Genomic DNA, 17784 nt, shown 5'->3' on the forward strand with positions numbered 1-17784 from the left:
CTCTGATATTATCCAGTGCAGACTACCACAAACATAGAAGTGCGGCTGTTTATAGTCCTGTTACTACATTTAGCTTTATTCTAGCCTTCTTTTTAAATCTATACAAAGATTGCAAATTTGTTCAAATTAACACTGTTTTGCTTATGTAGACTGACCACAGCTAGTTAGGAAGTGAATGCATAGTAGCTAGTTACCAGTTGTAGACATTTTTATGAAAGCCATTTCTAAAGCTGTAAATGGCTTGGCACACTATGTTGGTAAGCATGTTGGCTCCTCATACATTGCATTAAGCAAACTATACTTGAGGACTTTTGACATCCCAACATACATATTTAAAATAAAGTTATATGCAGTAAATACATTTGCCTCTCCTGTGCCATGACTTCGAAATTTTCTGTCCTTGGACATTAGGAATATTTCTTCCATTAACTCAGTTATAGCTGAGTAAATGTCATGTTTTCTAAACTGTACTTTATTATGGAAAAGTGTGCACACTTAGGACTGGACTATACCATTTAAATACCTCCCTGAGAGGAGTCTTTGTATCACTGTGCTTTCCCTTTGGAGGCTGGGGGAGGAGATTGAGTTTCAAAAGCACAGAATCTCCCTAAGGCTTCTTTTACACAAGGGGAAAGTGTGTCCTGCTTTCCTATACAGTTCTGGAAGTCAGCATGTCAGGGGGACCAATGAGATGAGCCATGGTCCCTTTTAAATAGTTTTTGCCTCTTGGAGGCATGTGGAAGCCCACGTCCCTGCAATTCTCAAAGTGAAGAGATTTCAGTTGTTCCTGTCTCTTCCTGTATGATGGATAGGCCAGTCTGATGTTTAATCATTGCTGGCAGAATGTGAATTAAATGTATGATGGGTAGAAAGGAGTGTTAGTTGTAGGTGTGTTGGTGTAAGAACATAGGCAGACAAGATTTACTTTAGCTTCTTTTTTACCTTGGAGAACTCATAATATCAGCAGTCTCCCATTGCCTGAAGAAGGGTCTTTGTGTCTGAAAGCTTGCAAAGAACTTTTCCCCAACTATTTAGTCAGTCTAATAAAGATATCACATCTACCCAAAGAACTGTGCCTGCCTGATACATAGAAAGTTTATTGCCCAGGATCCTCTGCTGGAGAAAGCTGTATTATCAATGCCATTTGGAGGGCTGTAAAATCCATCTACCTATCATTTGTTTCCCATCACTTTTGTGATTTTGAATTCTTCCTTTATGTGAAACAGAGAGAAAGAGAGGCCTACCATTTGTACAGAGAATTGTGGGATTAAATAGCCAGAAATTTAAGATTTGATGATAAGCAGCATCCTAAGTGTGCATTATTTAGTTGCAAGTATTTTCAATATTATTTGCCTGAAATAATCCGTAGATCATTAGAATTACCTAAAATCTGCTGTACAATTAAACAGCATGAACCAAAATAAAAGACCGAATAACTCAATGATAGTGGGGCAGGTGCTGTTATTACTCCTTGTTAGTATTCTGTTGTTATTACTCTGTTAAATTTTTCTTATTGCCTTTGTAGAAATAATTTTAAAATAGTAGTTACACAAAGAGTGTGAAATAAGCAGGTCAATGTTTTGTATTATTTACACTATTATATCTTAAATCTACAGTCTATGTTGCAGACAAGGGGAACTAGGCCATGATTTAACTGTCCCTATATAATCAACAGCAAACTTAAACGGTAACAGTTGTTTCATCTCTGAATATTGACTGCAATTCTGTTTTATCTCATTCTCCATGTATATAGTGTCCAATTTTTTTTTTAATATTAAAGCTTTGCAGCACACAGACTCCTTTAAGAGAAAAAGGGTCACACTTTTACTATGCACTTCATTATTTGCAGGTGCTACCACATGATAGCAAAGCTCGGCGTCTCTTTGTAACAAGTGGTGGACTTAAAAAGGTTCAAGAGATAAAAGCTGAGCCTGGGTCACTTCTTCAAGAGTACATCAACACTATTAACAACTGCTACCCAGAGGAAATTGTAAGGTGAGGAAAATGAAATCCTAACAATTCATAGTTATAACCTTCTTAGATGGTTTTTAAAGTAGTAGCACAAAATGGGATTTCAAATGTAATTTAAGGTATGGGTGAATTCTCTTTTTAAAATAATAACTTCTGGTTGCAAGTGCCAAATAGTAGCATGACCAGAAAAATCAGGCAGGTATTTTCTTGTCTTCATGAATGCTCTATCTCTTTACAATTGTTTTTCAGGGTTAAATTTACCCTTTCAAAGCCCAATCCTTGGATTTTTATGGGGAATTAAGTAGGAGTTGGGGGTGGGTATTTGTTACATAGACTCCAGGTAATAATGGATCCTATGATGTTTCGTGGATTCCCCCACGTTCCTCTGATTTAGTATGTTCAGAGGCTGCTATGAAATGTTCTCCAGTGCAGAAGGAGTAGAATCCTAATTTTTCCTGCCCAAGTAGAAGTTGTAAAGCTGCATAACTGCTGTTTTTGGCACAGAAACAAAGTTTAGGATCCTATTCCATGTATGGTGTGGATGTATAAGCATCCCCATGGCTACTAAGCATGCTTAATAGTCTGTGGGCTGACTGGGCAGGTAAGCAGCCTCTGAAGCCCACCTGGGTGAACATAAGCCACAAAATTGTAGACTGGCAGTAAGCCATGACTAGTGGGTGTTAAATGTCAGAGGAAGAGGGCCCTTTGAGGTTTTAGTTTTATAAGCATGTAGTTAGGGCATTTGGTCAGGAAGCAGGAGACCCAGTTCTAGGTCTCCCTCACTCATAGGTAGCTCAAAACTACATATTTGTGTCTTTCCAGCATGGTGCTCAAACCACAAGTTAGGCATTATTTAGTACCGTACCAGCTCTCCTTATAAATCTGGCCCCCTGGGTGGTCAAGAGAGTGAGCTATGTGGAGCCCAAAGGGAAAAGAACAAGCTAGGGGGTGTGTAGAATAGTGAATTGGAGGCTGCCCTCAGAGGGAAGGAGCCCTGGGCTCTATCCTTCAGTGGGGTAGAAACTTCCCCATTATTACCCCTCCCTTATATCCAGTGGGGTATGCAAGGTGCAGTGGCTCAGCTGCAAGGGGTAGGCTGAAGAAGCTTTAGGATAATACACGGCCTTTTGGCTAGGACAAGGTGGTAGAAAGTTAGGGAACCAAAGGTTCAAGCCCTTTTTGGGTGAAAGGAGCATAGCTGGGTCTCTTGCTTCCTGCATGAGTATCTTACTTGGGCTGAAACAGAGGAAGGCCCCCTCCTTTGTCTTCTGTTTTTTACTCAGTTACAGTCCTTTCCTTATGCTCATATAGTTTCATAGTTTCATAGTTTCTAGGGTCGGAAGGGACCTAAGCAGATCACAGAATCATAGAATCATAGAAGTTGGGTCGGAAGGGACCTTGTAGATCTTCAAGTCCGACCCCGCGCCTGGGCGGGAGAAAAAGACTGGACTCAAATGAGTCCAGCCAGGTAGGCATCAAGCCTCTTCTTAAAGATCCCCAGGGTAGGAGCCAGCACCACTTCCCTAGGAAGTTGGTTCCAGCTCCTAGCCGCCCTAACTGTGAAGTAGTTCTTGCGTATGTCTAATCTAAATATACTCTCTAATAACTTGTGTCCATTGTTCCTTGTCATGCCAGGGGGCACTAGGGGAAACAGCGTCTCCCCTAAACCCTTCTGGTCCCCCCTAGTGAGTTTATAGACAGTCACCATATCCCCCCTCAGCCTGCTCTTGTGAAGGCTGAACAGGTTTAGGTCCCGCAGTCTCTCAACGTAGGGTCTGCCCTGCAGTCCCCGGATCATGCGAGTGGCCCTCCTCTGGACCCTTTCAATGTTGTCCACATCCCTCCTGAAATGGGGCGCACAGAACTGGACACAGCATCGCACAGGCCTGGCCAGCATCGCACAGAGGGGGAGGATCACCTCCCTGGCTCTACTTGAGATGCACCTGTGGATGCACGACAAGGTGCGGTTAGCCCTGCCAACCGTGACCTCGCATTGTCGGCCCATGTTCATCTTGGAGTCAATAATGACTCCAAGATCCCTTTCTGCCTCCGTGCTCTCAAGAAGGGAGTTTCTCATCTTATAAGTGTGCTGCTGGTTTCTACTGCCTAAGTGCAGCACCCTGCACTTGTCACTATTGAAACGCATCTTGTTTATGTCAGCCCACCCCTATAACCTATCCAGGTCTTGTTGCAGTCTTTCCCTCCCTTCTAGCGTGGTCACCTCACCCCAAATTTTGGTATCATCAGCGAATTTAAACAGGTTGCATTTCACCCCATCGTCCAAATCGCTGATTAAAATTTAAAATTTCATAGACATTAGGGCTGGAAGGGACCTCGGGAGATCATCGAGTCCAGCCCCCTGCCCAAAGGGCAGGAAGTCAGCTGGGGTCATAGGATCCCAGCAAGATAAGCATCCAATTTACTCTTGAAGGTGTTCAATGTAGGTGCTTGAACCACCTCCGCTGGCAGACTGTTCCAGACCTTGAGGGCTTGGACAGTAAAGAAATTCTTCCTTATGTCCAGCCTGAAACGGTCTTGCAGGAGTTTGTGACCGTTCGTCCTCGTCATCCCTTGAGGTGCTCTGGTGAACAAACGTTCCCCCAGATCCTGGTGGTCACCCCTGATAAACTTATAGGTGGCCATCAGATCACCCCTGAGCCTGCGCTTTTCCAGGCTAAAGAGTCCCATGGCTCTCAGCCTGTCATCGTAAGATCTGTTTTCCTGACCTCTGATCATGCACGTGGCTCTCCTCTGGACTCTCTCAAGCTTCTCCACATCCTTTTTGAATTGTGGAGCCCAAAACTGGACGCAGTACTCCAGCTGCGGCCTCACCAAGGCCGAGTACAAGGGGAGAATGACGTCCCGGGATTTGCTCGAGAAGCATCTATGGATGCAAGCCAGCATTTTTGGTCATTTTACTAGCCGCAGCATCGCATTGCAGGCTTATGTTCATCTTGTGGTCAATGATGACTCCCAAGTCTCTTTCTTCTGTAGTGCTAACCAACGTAGCACTGCCGAGCCTATAAGGGTGCTGCAGGTTTTTCCTCCCAAGGTGGAGAACCTTGCATTTTTTGGTGTTAAACACCATCAGGTTCTCGTCTGCCCATTTGCTGAGCTTGTCCAGGTCAGCCTGGATCACCTGCCTGTCCTCTGGCGTGGATGCTTTGCCCCAAAGTTTGGTGTCATTGGCGAACTTGGCCAGTCCACTCCTGACTCCAATGTCCACATCGTTAATGAAGATGTTGAACAGTATGGGTCCCAGGACAGAGCCTTGAGGGACCCCACTGGTCACAGGGCACCACGATGAGTGACTGTCATCAATCACAACCCTCTGGGTCCGACCACGGAGCCAATTTCCCAGCCAGCGGATCGTGGTGGAGCCAAGGCCACGACTGGCCAGTTTGGCCAAGAGGTGATCATGGGATACCAGATCAAAAGCTTTTTTGAAGTCAAGATATATGACATCAACCTCTTCTCCCTTGTCCAGGTGATAGGTCACCTGGTCATAGAAGGAAATGAGATTGGTCAAACAAGACCTACCCACAACAAACCCGTGCTGGCTATCCCTTAGAATGTTAGCCTGGGCCAGTCCCTTGAGGATGGCCTCCTTAATAAACTTTTCTGAGATCTTCCCCAGGATAGAAGTCAGGCTAATGGGCCTGTAGTTAGCCGGATCCACTCTCCTCCCTTTTTTGAATATCGGCACCACATTGGCCTTCTTCCAGTCTTCGGCACTACACCAGAGTGCCAGGAGTTTTCAAAGATCCGTGCCAGGGGCTGGGCTATGACACTCGCCAGCTCCTTGATGAAGAAATTGAACAGCGCAGGCCCAAGGATCAAGCCCTGGGGGACTCTGCTGCCCACTTCCCCCCATCTTGAATATGACCCGTCCACCACCACCCTCTGAGTACGACCCTTCAGCCAGTCTGCAATCCATTTGACTGTGTAGGCATGAATGCCACAGTTGCCTAGTTTTTTAATGAGGATGGGGTGGGAGACGGTGTCAAAGGCCTTGCTGAAGTCTAGAAAGACTACGTCCACGGCAACACCTGCATCCATTCATCTCCAGATCATTGAGTCCGACCCCCTGCCATGGCAGGAAAGAGTACTGGGCTCAAACGACCCCAGCAAGGCATACATCTAACCTCCTCTTAAAGACCCCCAGGGTAGGAGCCAGCACCACTTCTCTTGGAAGTTGGTTCCAGATCCTAGCCGCCCTGACCGTGAAGTAGCGCCTCCTGATATCTAGCCTAAATCTACCCTCTGCCTGCTTGTGACCGTTATTTCTGGTCACTCCTGGTAGTGCTCGGGGGAACGGGGACTTCCCCAATGCCTGCTGGTCCACTCTGACTAGTTTGTAACAAGCCACTAGATCTCCCCTCAGCCTTCTCTTGTGGAGGCTGAACAGGTTCAGGTCCCATAGCCTCTCCTTGTAGGGCCTGCCCTGCTGCCCCCTGATCATGTGAGTGGCCCTCCTCTGGACCCTCTCCATGTTGTCCACATCCCTCTTGAAGTGTGGCACTCAGAACTGGACGCAGTACTCCAGCTGCAGCCTGACCAGTGCCGCATAGAGGGGGAGGATTGCCTCCTTGGACCTGCTTGAGATGCATCTGTGGATGCATGACAAGGTACGGTTGGCCTTCCTAACCACTTCCCCACACTGTTGGCCCATGTTCATCTTGGGATCAATAATGACTCCGAGATCCTTTTCCGCCTCTGCACTGATGAGAAGGGAGTTCCTCAGCCTGTAGGTATGGTGCTGGTTCTTCCTCCCCAGGTGCATCACCTTGCACTTGTCAATGTTGAAACCCATCCTATTCTCATCTGCCCACCCCTGTAACCTGTTTAGGTCTGATTGCAGCTTATTCCTTCCTTCTAGTGTGCCCACATCCCCCCACATCTTAGTATCATCAACAAATTTGAACAGGGTGCTATTTACCCCTTCGTCCAAGTCACTGATGAAGATGTTGAACAGTGCGGGCCCGAGGACCGAGCCCTGCGGAACCCCACTGCCCACGTCCTTCCAGGCTGAAATGACCCATCCACCACCACTCTCTTGGTGCAGCCCTCCAGCCAGTTGGTGACCCAATTGACTGCGTGGGTGTCGACACCACAGTCCCCCAGTTTTTTAATGAGAACAGGATGAAAGACAGTGTTGAAGGCCTTCCGAAAGTCCAGAAAGACTATGTCCACTGCTACCCCTGCATCTAAGGATTTGGTGATCTGGTCATAGAAGGCCACCAGGTTGGTCTGACAGGACCTGCTGCTAATGAACCCGCTTTGGTTGCCCCTAAGCATAATCTCCCCTGCTGGCCCCTCATGGCCCCTATAGTTTCCTGGATCCTCCTTCTTCCCCTTTTGAAGATGGGAACCACATTGGCCTTCTTCCAGTCCTCTGGCACCACACCAGAGCACCACAAGTGCTCGTAAAGCCGTGCCAGGGGTCCCACAATGACCTCAGCCAATTCCCTCAGTACTCGAGGATGGAGATCATCCGGACCGGCTGATTTGAATACATCCAGTCCCTCCAGAAGTTCCCTAACTAGTTCCTCACTAACCCTTGGCCTAGGTGCGCCTCCCCTGGGATCTAAGGGGGGCCCAGAGGGTGGGGTGACTTTTCTAGTCCCTGCTCAGGAAAATGGAGGCAAAGAAATTGTTAAATATGTTGGCTTTGTCGTCTGGTGTGATGACCAAATTTCCTAGCGTGTCTTGCAGGGGCCCCACATTACCCAGAACCTTCTTTTTGCCCCCTTTGTATTTAAAAAAGGACTTCTTATTGTCCTTGATCTGGGAAGCTAGTCCCAGTTCCATCTCCATCTTGGCCTTCCTGACTGCCCCCCTGCATCCCCGAGCAACTGCAGTATAATCCTCCCTCAGGAAGAAAGCACTCAATCGATATATGTTTGGAAAGTTATCTTTTTAAACCAGAAAGCCAAAAATGTATTTTTAAAAATATATATACAAATTTTAAATCTGCAGAAAATATAAGGAATAAGGAGAATGGAAACCCCATACATGGTAGCTTTGAGGATTTCTGTTTGAAAATTTTCAGGCATGTGTTACATGGAAGCTTGCTTCTCTCTCCTTATATACTGCTCATCTCAAAACACTAAAGTGACAAAACTAAGCCTGTGTAGATCTTTAGAAGTGTACTTCAGTTTGTGTTTTTAAGAAAACAAAATGATACGCCTCAGATATTATATTGATGGGTAAGGCATAAGAACATGGGATACACATCAAAGCAAAAACATTTGCCATCCTCCATCCAATTGGTCTGTTAAAGCTGAATGCAAGGCAGCTGGTCAAAATGATTAATAGGTATCTATTGACTGATGTCCATTGTTCATTTGATATAGAAATAATTTCCTTGTAATAAAACATGGTTATTAGTCAATATTATTTTATTTAAAATTGCCATTGCATTAGTTTTTAGTGTGCGCTCTTGCATTTCACTGGCAACAGTAGACCATTATCCTGTGACAGCCTATGGTTCTGAATGTAAAACTTGTGTTTTGCATGAAGGACCAGAGTTTTACAAGAACTCAATCTCCAGCAGCTCCATTGAAGACAGTGCTGTTGGGTGCTGAGTCTTCTTGACATTCTGACCCCAGCAGAACACAACACTTTTGAAAATCTGATCCTGTGGATCTGAATAAGTAACATTCACATCCATTTTGCATAGGTATAAAAGTATTACACGAGGAAGCAGGCCCTTACAGTATTTCAATTCCCTGAGGTATATTCAAAATTTAACAGCAGAGATTTTTTCTATCAATACATGACATATTAATAGAGTTTTAGCATTTAGTATACTGCATGTTTCCCTGTTTTATACACAGACAAAATGTTTCTCTTTCAGGTATTATTCTCCTGGATATTCTGAAGCACTTCTGGAAAGGGTGGAAAATTATCAACCTGTTCTATAAACTCTTCAATTTTTCTGTTATTAAAGGCCTTATTTCACATTTGTACTTTTGTGACATTGCAAATACAGTTTTGAAGCTCTTGCCAGATTCTGAAATGCTCACCTTTCTGAACTATTAATCACCATTATAAATTTGTTGTCATTTTGAAGAAGAAATCTTGACACCTTGAGGTAAGTTTAGAAAAGAGATTCAGAAAATAGATTCTCCAAGTCAAGTGTTCATTTTTTCCAAAATCCATATCTTGCAGAGTGCTGAGGACTTTTAGGATGTTCTTGCGAACTTTCTTTAACTCCTGTGTAGTCCAGCAGGCTGTATTTTATTAATTATAAAATCATTGCTTTCCAAATTTTGCTCCTTCCTTTTTCTCTTTCCTCACTCATCAATGTATCACCATCCAAGAGTGACAATTCGTGACACACAGGCTAGGTACAAACATTCAAAAAGATTGAGGAGGAATTGATTTAAGTTCTGCGGTTTTCTGTAAGTGGTGTAGTTTAGATCAGTAGCGAACAGAACACATATTAGCCCTTTGGTTGAGGGGTGGATCTTATATGGGGTTCTGCCATTTTTAAACCAGTCTATGTGCGTTGAACCTCTCTTCTGGTTCTGTTATGAGTATAGACCTATTTTGTGTGCTGAACTTATGTTCTGTTATAGCTATAGAGCGGTTTCCAATTGCTTATGTTAGTAAAAGTGGAATGTCTGTACCTGATCTCAAACTGCAGAATCAGTCCTTATCCTTTACTTCCTCACAGAGAGTAAATGGGACCAGGCTTTGCCCCTCCGCCCCCCTCCAGCATTGGAACAATTATTCCCTCTGTGCCTTTATATGCAGTTGAAAGCATCATCTGTGGTAATTACTGCGCTCCAGCAGATTCCGGCATCATGTGTATCAGCATTCTCACACTGAAAAATGGTGGTGGGTGTGCCTTAACTAAAGCTTGTTTGATGAGCTTTAGTTAAAGCACTCCCACCACCATTTTTCAGTGTGGGGACACTGATATCCATGACACTCCAGGCATTTTCATTAGAGTGGCCCTCAGAGACACTCTAATTAAAGTGCACCTCCTTCCCCCCCCGGCACACACACACACTCCTAGAACACATGTATAAATGCTCTTGGGGCCTAAAATAGACAAGCCATTACAGCTGACCACAATATAATGGCCATATTCTGCCTTGTTTGGTGGAGCCAGCATGATGAATGAGGGATGCTAGCTATTGCATCCTGTATAGGTGTCCTGCAGGTCAAGGCAAGATTTCTCATGATGGCAATGCATCATACTTGCATTGATTCTCTGTGGAGGGAGAGAGTGAGCAACCAGTAAAAACTTCCTGCAAGTGCACTAGGGACTATCGTCTATAAGGTCTTGCAATAATCAGAGCACTTTTAACCTAGCTGAAGATAGTGAGAGTACCAAGGGTATTCAGCATTTGCTCAGTCACAAGTGACACAGGCAGACTCTGCATGTGGCATGTGAGAGATCAGGGAGGGGACATGCAGAACAGCAGCAGATAGGACAAGATGCATACAGCAAAGCAGCAGATCAAACAGGGAACACAGGGTAGGATACAGAAACCAGAGCAGCAGACTGGGCAGCAGAATGGTATTGGAGTGGCACTTAGTGCAGGTACAGGGCTAATTTGGTCCACACATGCCAAAATATTTAGCTTTCACTGTTGCACTGCTGCACCCAGGAGCCCACAGGATTGGTGCTAAGAATAATGTCTGTAAGGTACTCAGTGCCTTCAAAAAGAAATTAGGGGTACTGTTCTCAGTGATTTAAGTGAGCGAAGTTAAGGTTTTTTCAGTGCTCGGAGACTCTCAGTATTCTGTGGAATTGGGTCCAAAGAACTCTGGAGCCTACATAGGGCCTGTCATTGCAGGTCAGATCCACTTGGGTATGACCCACTCACTGGAGCAGTCTGGAAAGATTTTACCCTGTTACGTGGTATGAAAAGACAAGTAGTGTAACAAAGGCGACGGAACAACCTAAGTGCCAGCCTGGGGTAGGAAACAGGCAAAAATAGCAGCAGCTGCTGTGCTGCTTGCCTGATTGTTGGCAATACAGCAACTGAAGCTGCACCCCGCCCCCCTCCCTCCATGCCCATGTTGCCCAGAGTGCTCAAGCACTCAGTTACGTCTCTGGAAAATGCTTTTAATTTCTATTTACCCTTCTTATATATCAATGCAGCACTTACCTGGAATTGTCTTTTGTTGTTCTTTTTGTATTACTGTGTTCCTCCTTGTTAACATGTGATATTTTCTTTCAAAGACTATAACCATTGTTTCTGGAATAGCATGCTGAAACATTTGCAACTGTAAGGGAAGATGGAGTTTAAGAACCCTTGCAGGAAAAAGAAGGTTTTTGACATAAATAAAATGTGTCAAATTAACTTTTTCCACTTTCTTAAATATGTTAAATGAGTAAGTTTATAAAACAGGTATAATCTCTTCCAGGATTTATAAAACAGGAGCAAAGCTTCACTGTAGTTGGAAATAATTTAGAGTGGGCTTCTTCTGATAAATTCTAAATTACAGTACTGTGTTCTTTTATACTTGTCAGCATCTTTTTTAGCAGTTCAGAAAAATATCTCTGGGCTATCTGATGTAGAGGCCTAATTCTGCAAATGGCTGAATGCTGCAATGAGGTGTTGAGTGCTGTCAACTTCTAAAGTGCCTTGCAGTTATGTAGCCCTAACTGAAATGGAAACAGACTAGGTCCGTGAATTCAGATGTTAAACCATTTATAAACTGTACCAGCTGGGTTCTTTCTTTAGCCACACCAGAATAAAAACACACTAAAAAGGCTTGGAGCTTCATACATTTTAATCAAAGTGCATTTTTCTTTTGGCTTAATATTCTGCCATTATTAATGCTAAGGAAAAACTTCAGGTCTTGCAAAGAATTACTGTAATGCTGTATGCATTTTCTTATGCATACAGGGATGCTTAGTACATTAAACTCTATAGAATTCCCCACCAGAATAATATAGAATAAATTAATTAAACCAGCAAACATAAAGGGATCCACAGTATGTATTTTCTTTCAGGAAGGAAAACATCCTATCACACCCTTTAACTTAGGGGTTTTCAACCTTTTTTAAGAAGTGTACCCCTTCTGTCTCAAAGTTTCAGCTTATGCATCCCTTTATATTTTTTTGTGTACTGCTACAGTTGCCCCAGAAACTGTGTGATGCCACATGTCTGCTGCCATGGGGCTGCGCTGTGCCCCTTGCCCGCCTGGTGGTGGGATGCACGTGGGGTTGCAGCGAAAGCTGTAGTGGGGTGCAACATGTAGTGCACAGCGGCAGCCGCCTCTGCCCCATACACAGATCGGGGGATGGAGGCATGTGCTCCTGGGCCTCTTCTGGGGTGTGCACAGTGGTGGGAACTCCCCCGCAGCCCTGAACAAACCTCCTGGGCTCCGATCCAGCACTTGACCCAGCCAGGGCCCCATTCACCCCAGACCCTGCCCCTGCCTGTGCCCTCCCTGCTCCCTCCCTCACTGTGGGGCCCTCAATCTACCCCCTATGCCCCTTACCCCTCCCCTCCCCCTACAGATTTACCTTTTGGGGCAGGTATGGAGTGTGTGTGTGCGCACATGTGTGCGCACACTTAGCCCCCCAAACTAATTTTTTATTCCTCCATCTATGGTCCTCACATGCTGGACAGTAGGTATATTGGACTGTAGCCGTTCACATGGGGCATGGAGAAGGAGAAGGGGAGTGATTGGTGGGGGTGGCTGCGGGGCATCTGGGAGATAAAAGGGGCTGCAAGAGAGCACATGTATGCATGTATAAGTGTATAATTATGCATGTGTGTGTGTATTTCTCAAAGTGCACAGCTACAGCTTTACATTAATTAAGCTCAGTTCATTACTGATGTAGTCCCCGTCTGAGCCAGCAGGGCCAGATCGCTACAGTATCTACGCAACATGATGACCACATATTATGCATGTGTATGGTAAACAATTTGAAAATATATTGCGTTCGTTGTGCATACCCCCTATGCTCTTTTTAAGTACCTCTAGGGGTACGTGTATCCCCGATTGACAACCACTGCTTTAACTGATATATTGTATATTTCCCAGGGATCCCACGTGGTTATATTTTGGGATCTAAACAAATAGGCCACAGAGTTTTAAACCTTTCTACTGTCATAGAAAATCCCAGGATAGTGTCAGGTCCTGGCATATTGCTATAATGAACAGGAATGATGATGCTCTGCAGTAAAGTGTCAAAATCTACACGTGCTGGTATTAGGGTGGAGTAAATTAATTAACTTCACTGTAAGATAGTAGTGTTGGGGACTACTATCTTATGGTGGAGTCATTAAGTGTGATTAAACACACGTGTAGACAGTGTCAGCATTTGTACACATGTATGTGCCCTGCACTGTAGCACATGCAGTTGTATAACCAGCAAATACACATCAGCTCTGAGAAAATGGCGACAGCATGCTTTTGAACTAAAACAACTCAGAGGTGCTTTAGTTCAAAAGTGCACTGCTGCCATTTTCTGTGCTGATGCACATTTCGCCACTATACAACTACATGCTGTGCAGTGCAGTTCACATCAGCTCGTGTACAGAGCAGACTGGATTAATAGAGCCTGCTCCATAGTGGCGGATCTCTGGCGCATCATGGGACAAAAATATGCGTATAAGTGTCCTGTGTGCCTGGTCAGCCCAACCAGTGTGGGGCCAGACCCCTGGCTCCTGCCAGCCCCTCAGCCACTTGAAACTGCCGTCTGGAGCCTGGGACTGACCCCCTCATGTCCCCTGCCAAACTGAGGCTGCTTCACCCTGGCCCAAATTGCTGCAGTCCTGGGCGCACATGTAGATTCTACGGTTGGGAGCAGTTGACTCCAAATCAAATTTCTCTGGAGTTTATTGTATTGCATTAATTTCATGTGTAGTTGCACCCTGGCTGCATCTACATGAGATGCTTACTGCATAGTAGTAACAAGCTCCTTAGTACTTCACAGCAGTACTTGGTTATGCAAGTACTAAATGACTGCGTAGTAGCAACTTGCTGTGTCTGGGCACCATGTATGTCTGGTTGGGATGGATCATATCCATCAGTATGGACTGCAGGCACAGCAAGATGCCCTTCACCACCACCTTGTAGCCCGTGCAGAGGAGGGACACAGGATGCCAATTCCTTAGGTCATGGGGGATCTCCCTTCTTCAACAGGAGGATCAGCACAGCCCTCCTACTTCCCTTAGATTCGGCCCAGACCTTGCTGTGGTCTGGGCCGAGGACATCCCAGAAAGCCCGGTAGAACTCTGAGGTCAGCCTGTCAATGCCTGGAGCCTTGTTGCCAGGCATCGGGCAGGGGGCAGCCGAAAACTCAGCCAGAGTGAGAGGAGCTTCCAGCCGGTCCCAGTCACCCACGCTGACCTGCAGGAGTCCCTCCCACAGGGTCTGACAGGCCTTGACATTGGTCAGATGCAGGGAGAAGAACTCTTTGTAGAAGGCCCATGTGTGCTGTTGCATCTCGCCTGGATCTGTGGGGGGGTGCCGTATTTCTTATATATCTTGGCCCCCTGCCTCCTTTCCAGGGCATAGAAGAAGTGGAAGCTGCAGTCCATCTCCTGAAAGAGTTGAATGCACGAGTGGACAAATGCACCGCGGGTGTGGTGGTCATCCAGAGCAGGAAGCTCTTCTCGCCTCTCCTGACACTTTCCACAGAGTTGGTTGGGTCGGTGGTCAGATGCCTCTCCAGCTCTAACACTTCCTGCTCGAGCTGCTGCTGGGCAGCCCCCCTCTGCCAGGTGTGCCCCTGAGTGTAGCCATGGCAAAAAAGCCAGATGTGCACCTTCCCCACATCCCACCATCTCCGAGCTGAGGACAAAGCTGCCTTTTGCTCCTGCCAAGCCAGCCAGAACTCCTGGAAAGCCTCCCTGAAGCCCACATCCTCCAGCAGGCTGGCATTGAAATGCCAGTAGGCCGACCCTGGAAGCCCAAGTCCCAGTGTGGCCTGGGCCCAGACAAGGTGGTGATCACTGAAAGGGATTGGCCAGATGCCACAGGAGTGGGCCCAGGCAAAGTGTGGCAAAGAGATATAAACTCGATCTAACCAGGAGTGGCATGCCTGCTCCTCCCCTCACATAAGTGAAGGCAGGGGGTTCAGTGGGGTGATAGGCACACTAGATGTCCACCAGGGAGTAGTCCAACTGGATCTGCCTGAAAATCCCCATGGTGGCCTGGTTCCGCTCCTTGACTGACTGGTCTCGCACATCTGGGGTAATGTTAAAGTCCCCATCAAGAACCAGGCATTCGCGAGGGTTCTGGGTGCCAATGTATGTGGCTGCCTGGTGGAAGAAATCTGCCAACTCCAGGTCCTTTGCAGGGGCGTACACATTCAGAAGGTTCAGGAACAGCCCCCACACTGGGACCCAGAGGTGCAGCAGGCAGCCTAGCACCACCTCAGCATCCTGGAGAACCTCCAGCTGCAGGCCCGGGGAGAACAGTGTGGCCACCCCAGATGAGGTGCCTGTAAGGCGACTAAAAAAGACCCTGCCTCCCCACTCCAGTGGGCAATTTGGTTCATTGGCTGGAGTCATCAGGGTCTCCTGCAAGAATACCATGGAAGGAAGGAGAGCACCCGGCACCTCTGGAGACCCTTTCTGCAGCTGTGGATGTTGAGGGTCATGATTTTAAATGACCTCATGGCTGGGGGGGGGGCACGAAATAGATGGCTCAACAGGGGCCTCATGCATCTCAACCCAGTGTGGGGCCTGCTGGTTCGTGTAGTGCCCTCCCATATGCATAGAGGGCATCTGAAACTGCAAGCCCGCCTATAGATCCGGGCATTGCAGATTTTGGGCCCCTTGCCTTCCCCTGCCAGTGCCCTCACAGTGGCAAGGATGCTGTCAAAAGCTTCCCAGCAGTCCAAGGCTAGAAGTACCTTGCTGGCAGACCAGCGGGTGTAGTCATGGTCAGGAACTACAAGTAGCTCATCCCTGGAGACTGCTGGGACTGAGAGGTCTGCAGGCTCCATGGAGCCCGCTGGTTCTTGGCCATCCTCCTCCTGGTCCTGGAGCTCAGAGGTCTCTTCCAGCACCATCTGAACCCCCCGGTCTGCTAAGACCCCAGACTCTGGTTGGGATTGGGAGAGCTCTGCAGCCCCCTGGGACAGGGGTGGGGGCAAGGGTGGGGGTGGGGCTCTTTCACAAAATGGTGAGGTAGAGCTAGAGCCCAGGGGGGTCTGTGTAGGGTCTCCGATGAGATCAGCCTGTTGATTAGGGGACCCCACCATGACCCCTTCTGGTGCAGGACTATGGGGCAGGCTGCATGTGTGGTTCTTCTGGGTGGGGGAGGGAAAAGACCCACGAGGCACCGGGGTGGCTCTGGTGTCTGCCTCAGGGTCCTGGGAGAGGGCACCTTCTTCCTCAGAACTCACCGGGGTGAGCCCCAGGGACTTTGTATCCCCTAGATCAGAGGGAGGAGACTCTGCCACCAGGCCTTCCTTTGGGCAGGCTTCAGTCTTGGTGCCTGTGATTTCAGGGGGTAGGCCTTGGTCAGCAGAATGAAGGGCTTCTCCCATGGGCTCCTGTTCAGGACTATCTAGCAGTCCCAAAACCTCTTCTGTGGGGACTTCCCATTTAATCTTTCCTGGGTGGTAGGGTGTCAGGCACAGCTGGGCGGGGGGAGGGCCTGAAGGCTGGGCTTCTTCTTCCCCCCATGTGGTGGTCTTGGGAGAAGGAGAGGAGTCCTCAATGTCAGAGGGCTCCAGCTGTGCCCATGCCTTCCTCTTGCCTTTACACCTGGAGCAACCTGCACCCACTCAGCCATGGGGTGGTCCTCAGGTGGACAGGCTCCAGCAGGAGAAAGTGAGAGTTGGGGAGGGTGGGGAAGTCACAATGGGGGTATGACTAGGGGCAGGGGGGCCCTGCTCCCTCTCTCGCCCTGGTTGCTGGTGCCCTCCCTGGGACTCTACTAGATTTGGTTGGGGGGCAGGGTCCCAGGAGCTCATGGGTGGGCTTGTAGTTGTGGCTGAGGTGCCGGGGGAGTAGGGCACTGGTGGTAGGGGTGCTCCTTTTTCCAGTGGGACCCGCAGATACCCTCCCTACCTGCCCATGGGGCACTCATAATGCGAGTGCCCTGGAGCACGGCACTGGAAGCACCACAGGCCCCCCCCCCCCCAGTGCTTCCGCTGCCAGCTGGATTATGACCTGGCAATGGAAAGAGTGCACGTGGCAGAGGCCAGGGTCTCGGCACCCCAGTGAGAGGGCCACCACCAGGGAGATAACTCTTCCCAGGGTTTGGAGCTGGAGGAGCAGGGCCCAATTAGGGATATAGGGAGGGATGGAGCCAAGGACCACCCTGGTCCCCAGGTCTTCTAGAGGCTCAAGGGGAATGTAGTCCCTCTCCACCACCTTTTGTGCAGCAGCCTCCAAGGCAAGGAAAAAGACCCCCTTGCCACGTAAGTGAGAGGCCACCATGATCTTGGAGGCCCCCACTACCTGAAGCAGGGCCTGCACCCAAGTCTTAAAGTGCAGGTTCTCCCTCTTGGGCAGTTGGCACTTCACCCCATGCCTGCAAGTGAGTGCCAGAAAGGGGGCCCCACTGCCCAAACTAGAAGGGCTGGTGGTGGAGGGTCCAGGCCCCCCGGCTTTGGATCTCCCTGCAGCTGCCTGCCCGGGGGGCCATTTTGATGGGGCCTGAGCTAGGGCCAGGGACAGGCTGAGTGGGTTTGCTGGCTGGTGTAGTGCACCTGGTCCCCTCAGGTGCTGGTGGTCTAAGCTTCAGGGCAGGGCCCTTGCCTTTCCCACCCCCAGCTGTTGAGGAGGCTGAAGAGGAGCCATTCCCACTGTCCTTGCCCATGGTCCCTGATGATGGAGAGGGGGCTTGGGAACCCCTCTGGGAGGGGAACTCTGC

At 47.9% G+C, this 17784-nt stretch overlaps 1 protein-coding gene across 1 annotated transcript in view; it reads left to right on the forward strand.

The window, feature by feature from the left end:
- Positions 1-11673, forward strand: part of SPAG6 (sperm associated antigen 6) — a 60609-nt gene extending 48936 nt beyond the window's left edge. Inside the window, exons 10-11 of the mRNA XM_090047313.1 lie at positions 1850-1995; positions 8831-11673. Coding sequence (XP_089903439.1) covers positions 1850-1995; positions 8831-8897 — 213 coding nt within the window. The 3' untranslated portion in view covers positions 8898-11673. The remainder of the gene's footprint in view (positions 1-1849; positions 1996-8830) is intronic.
- Positions 11674-17784: the final 6111 nt, after the last annotated feature.

The sequence above is a fragment of the Crocodylus siamensis genome, chromosome 5 (assembly GCF_052110815.1).
Source record: "Crocodylus siamensis isolate JL-2025a chromosome 5, ASM5211081v1, whole genome shotgun sequence".
Lineage (NCBI taxonomy): Eukaryota > Metazoa > Chordata > Crocodylia > Crocodylidae > Crocodylus > Crocodylus siamensis.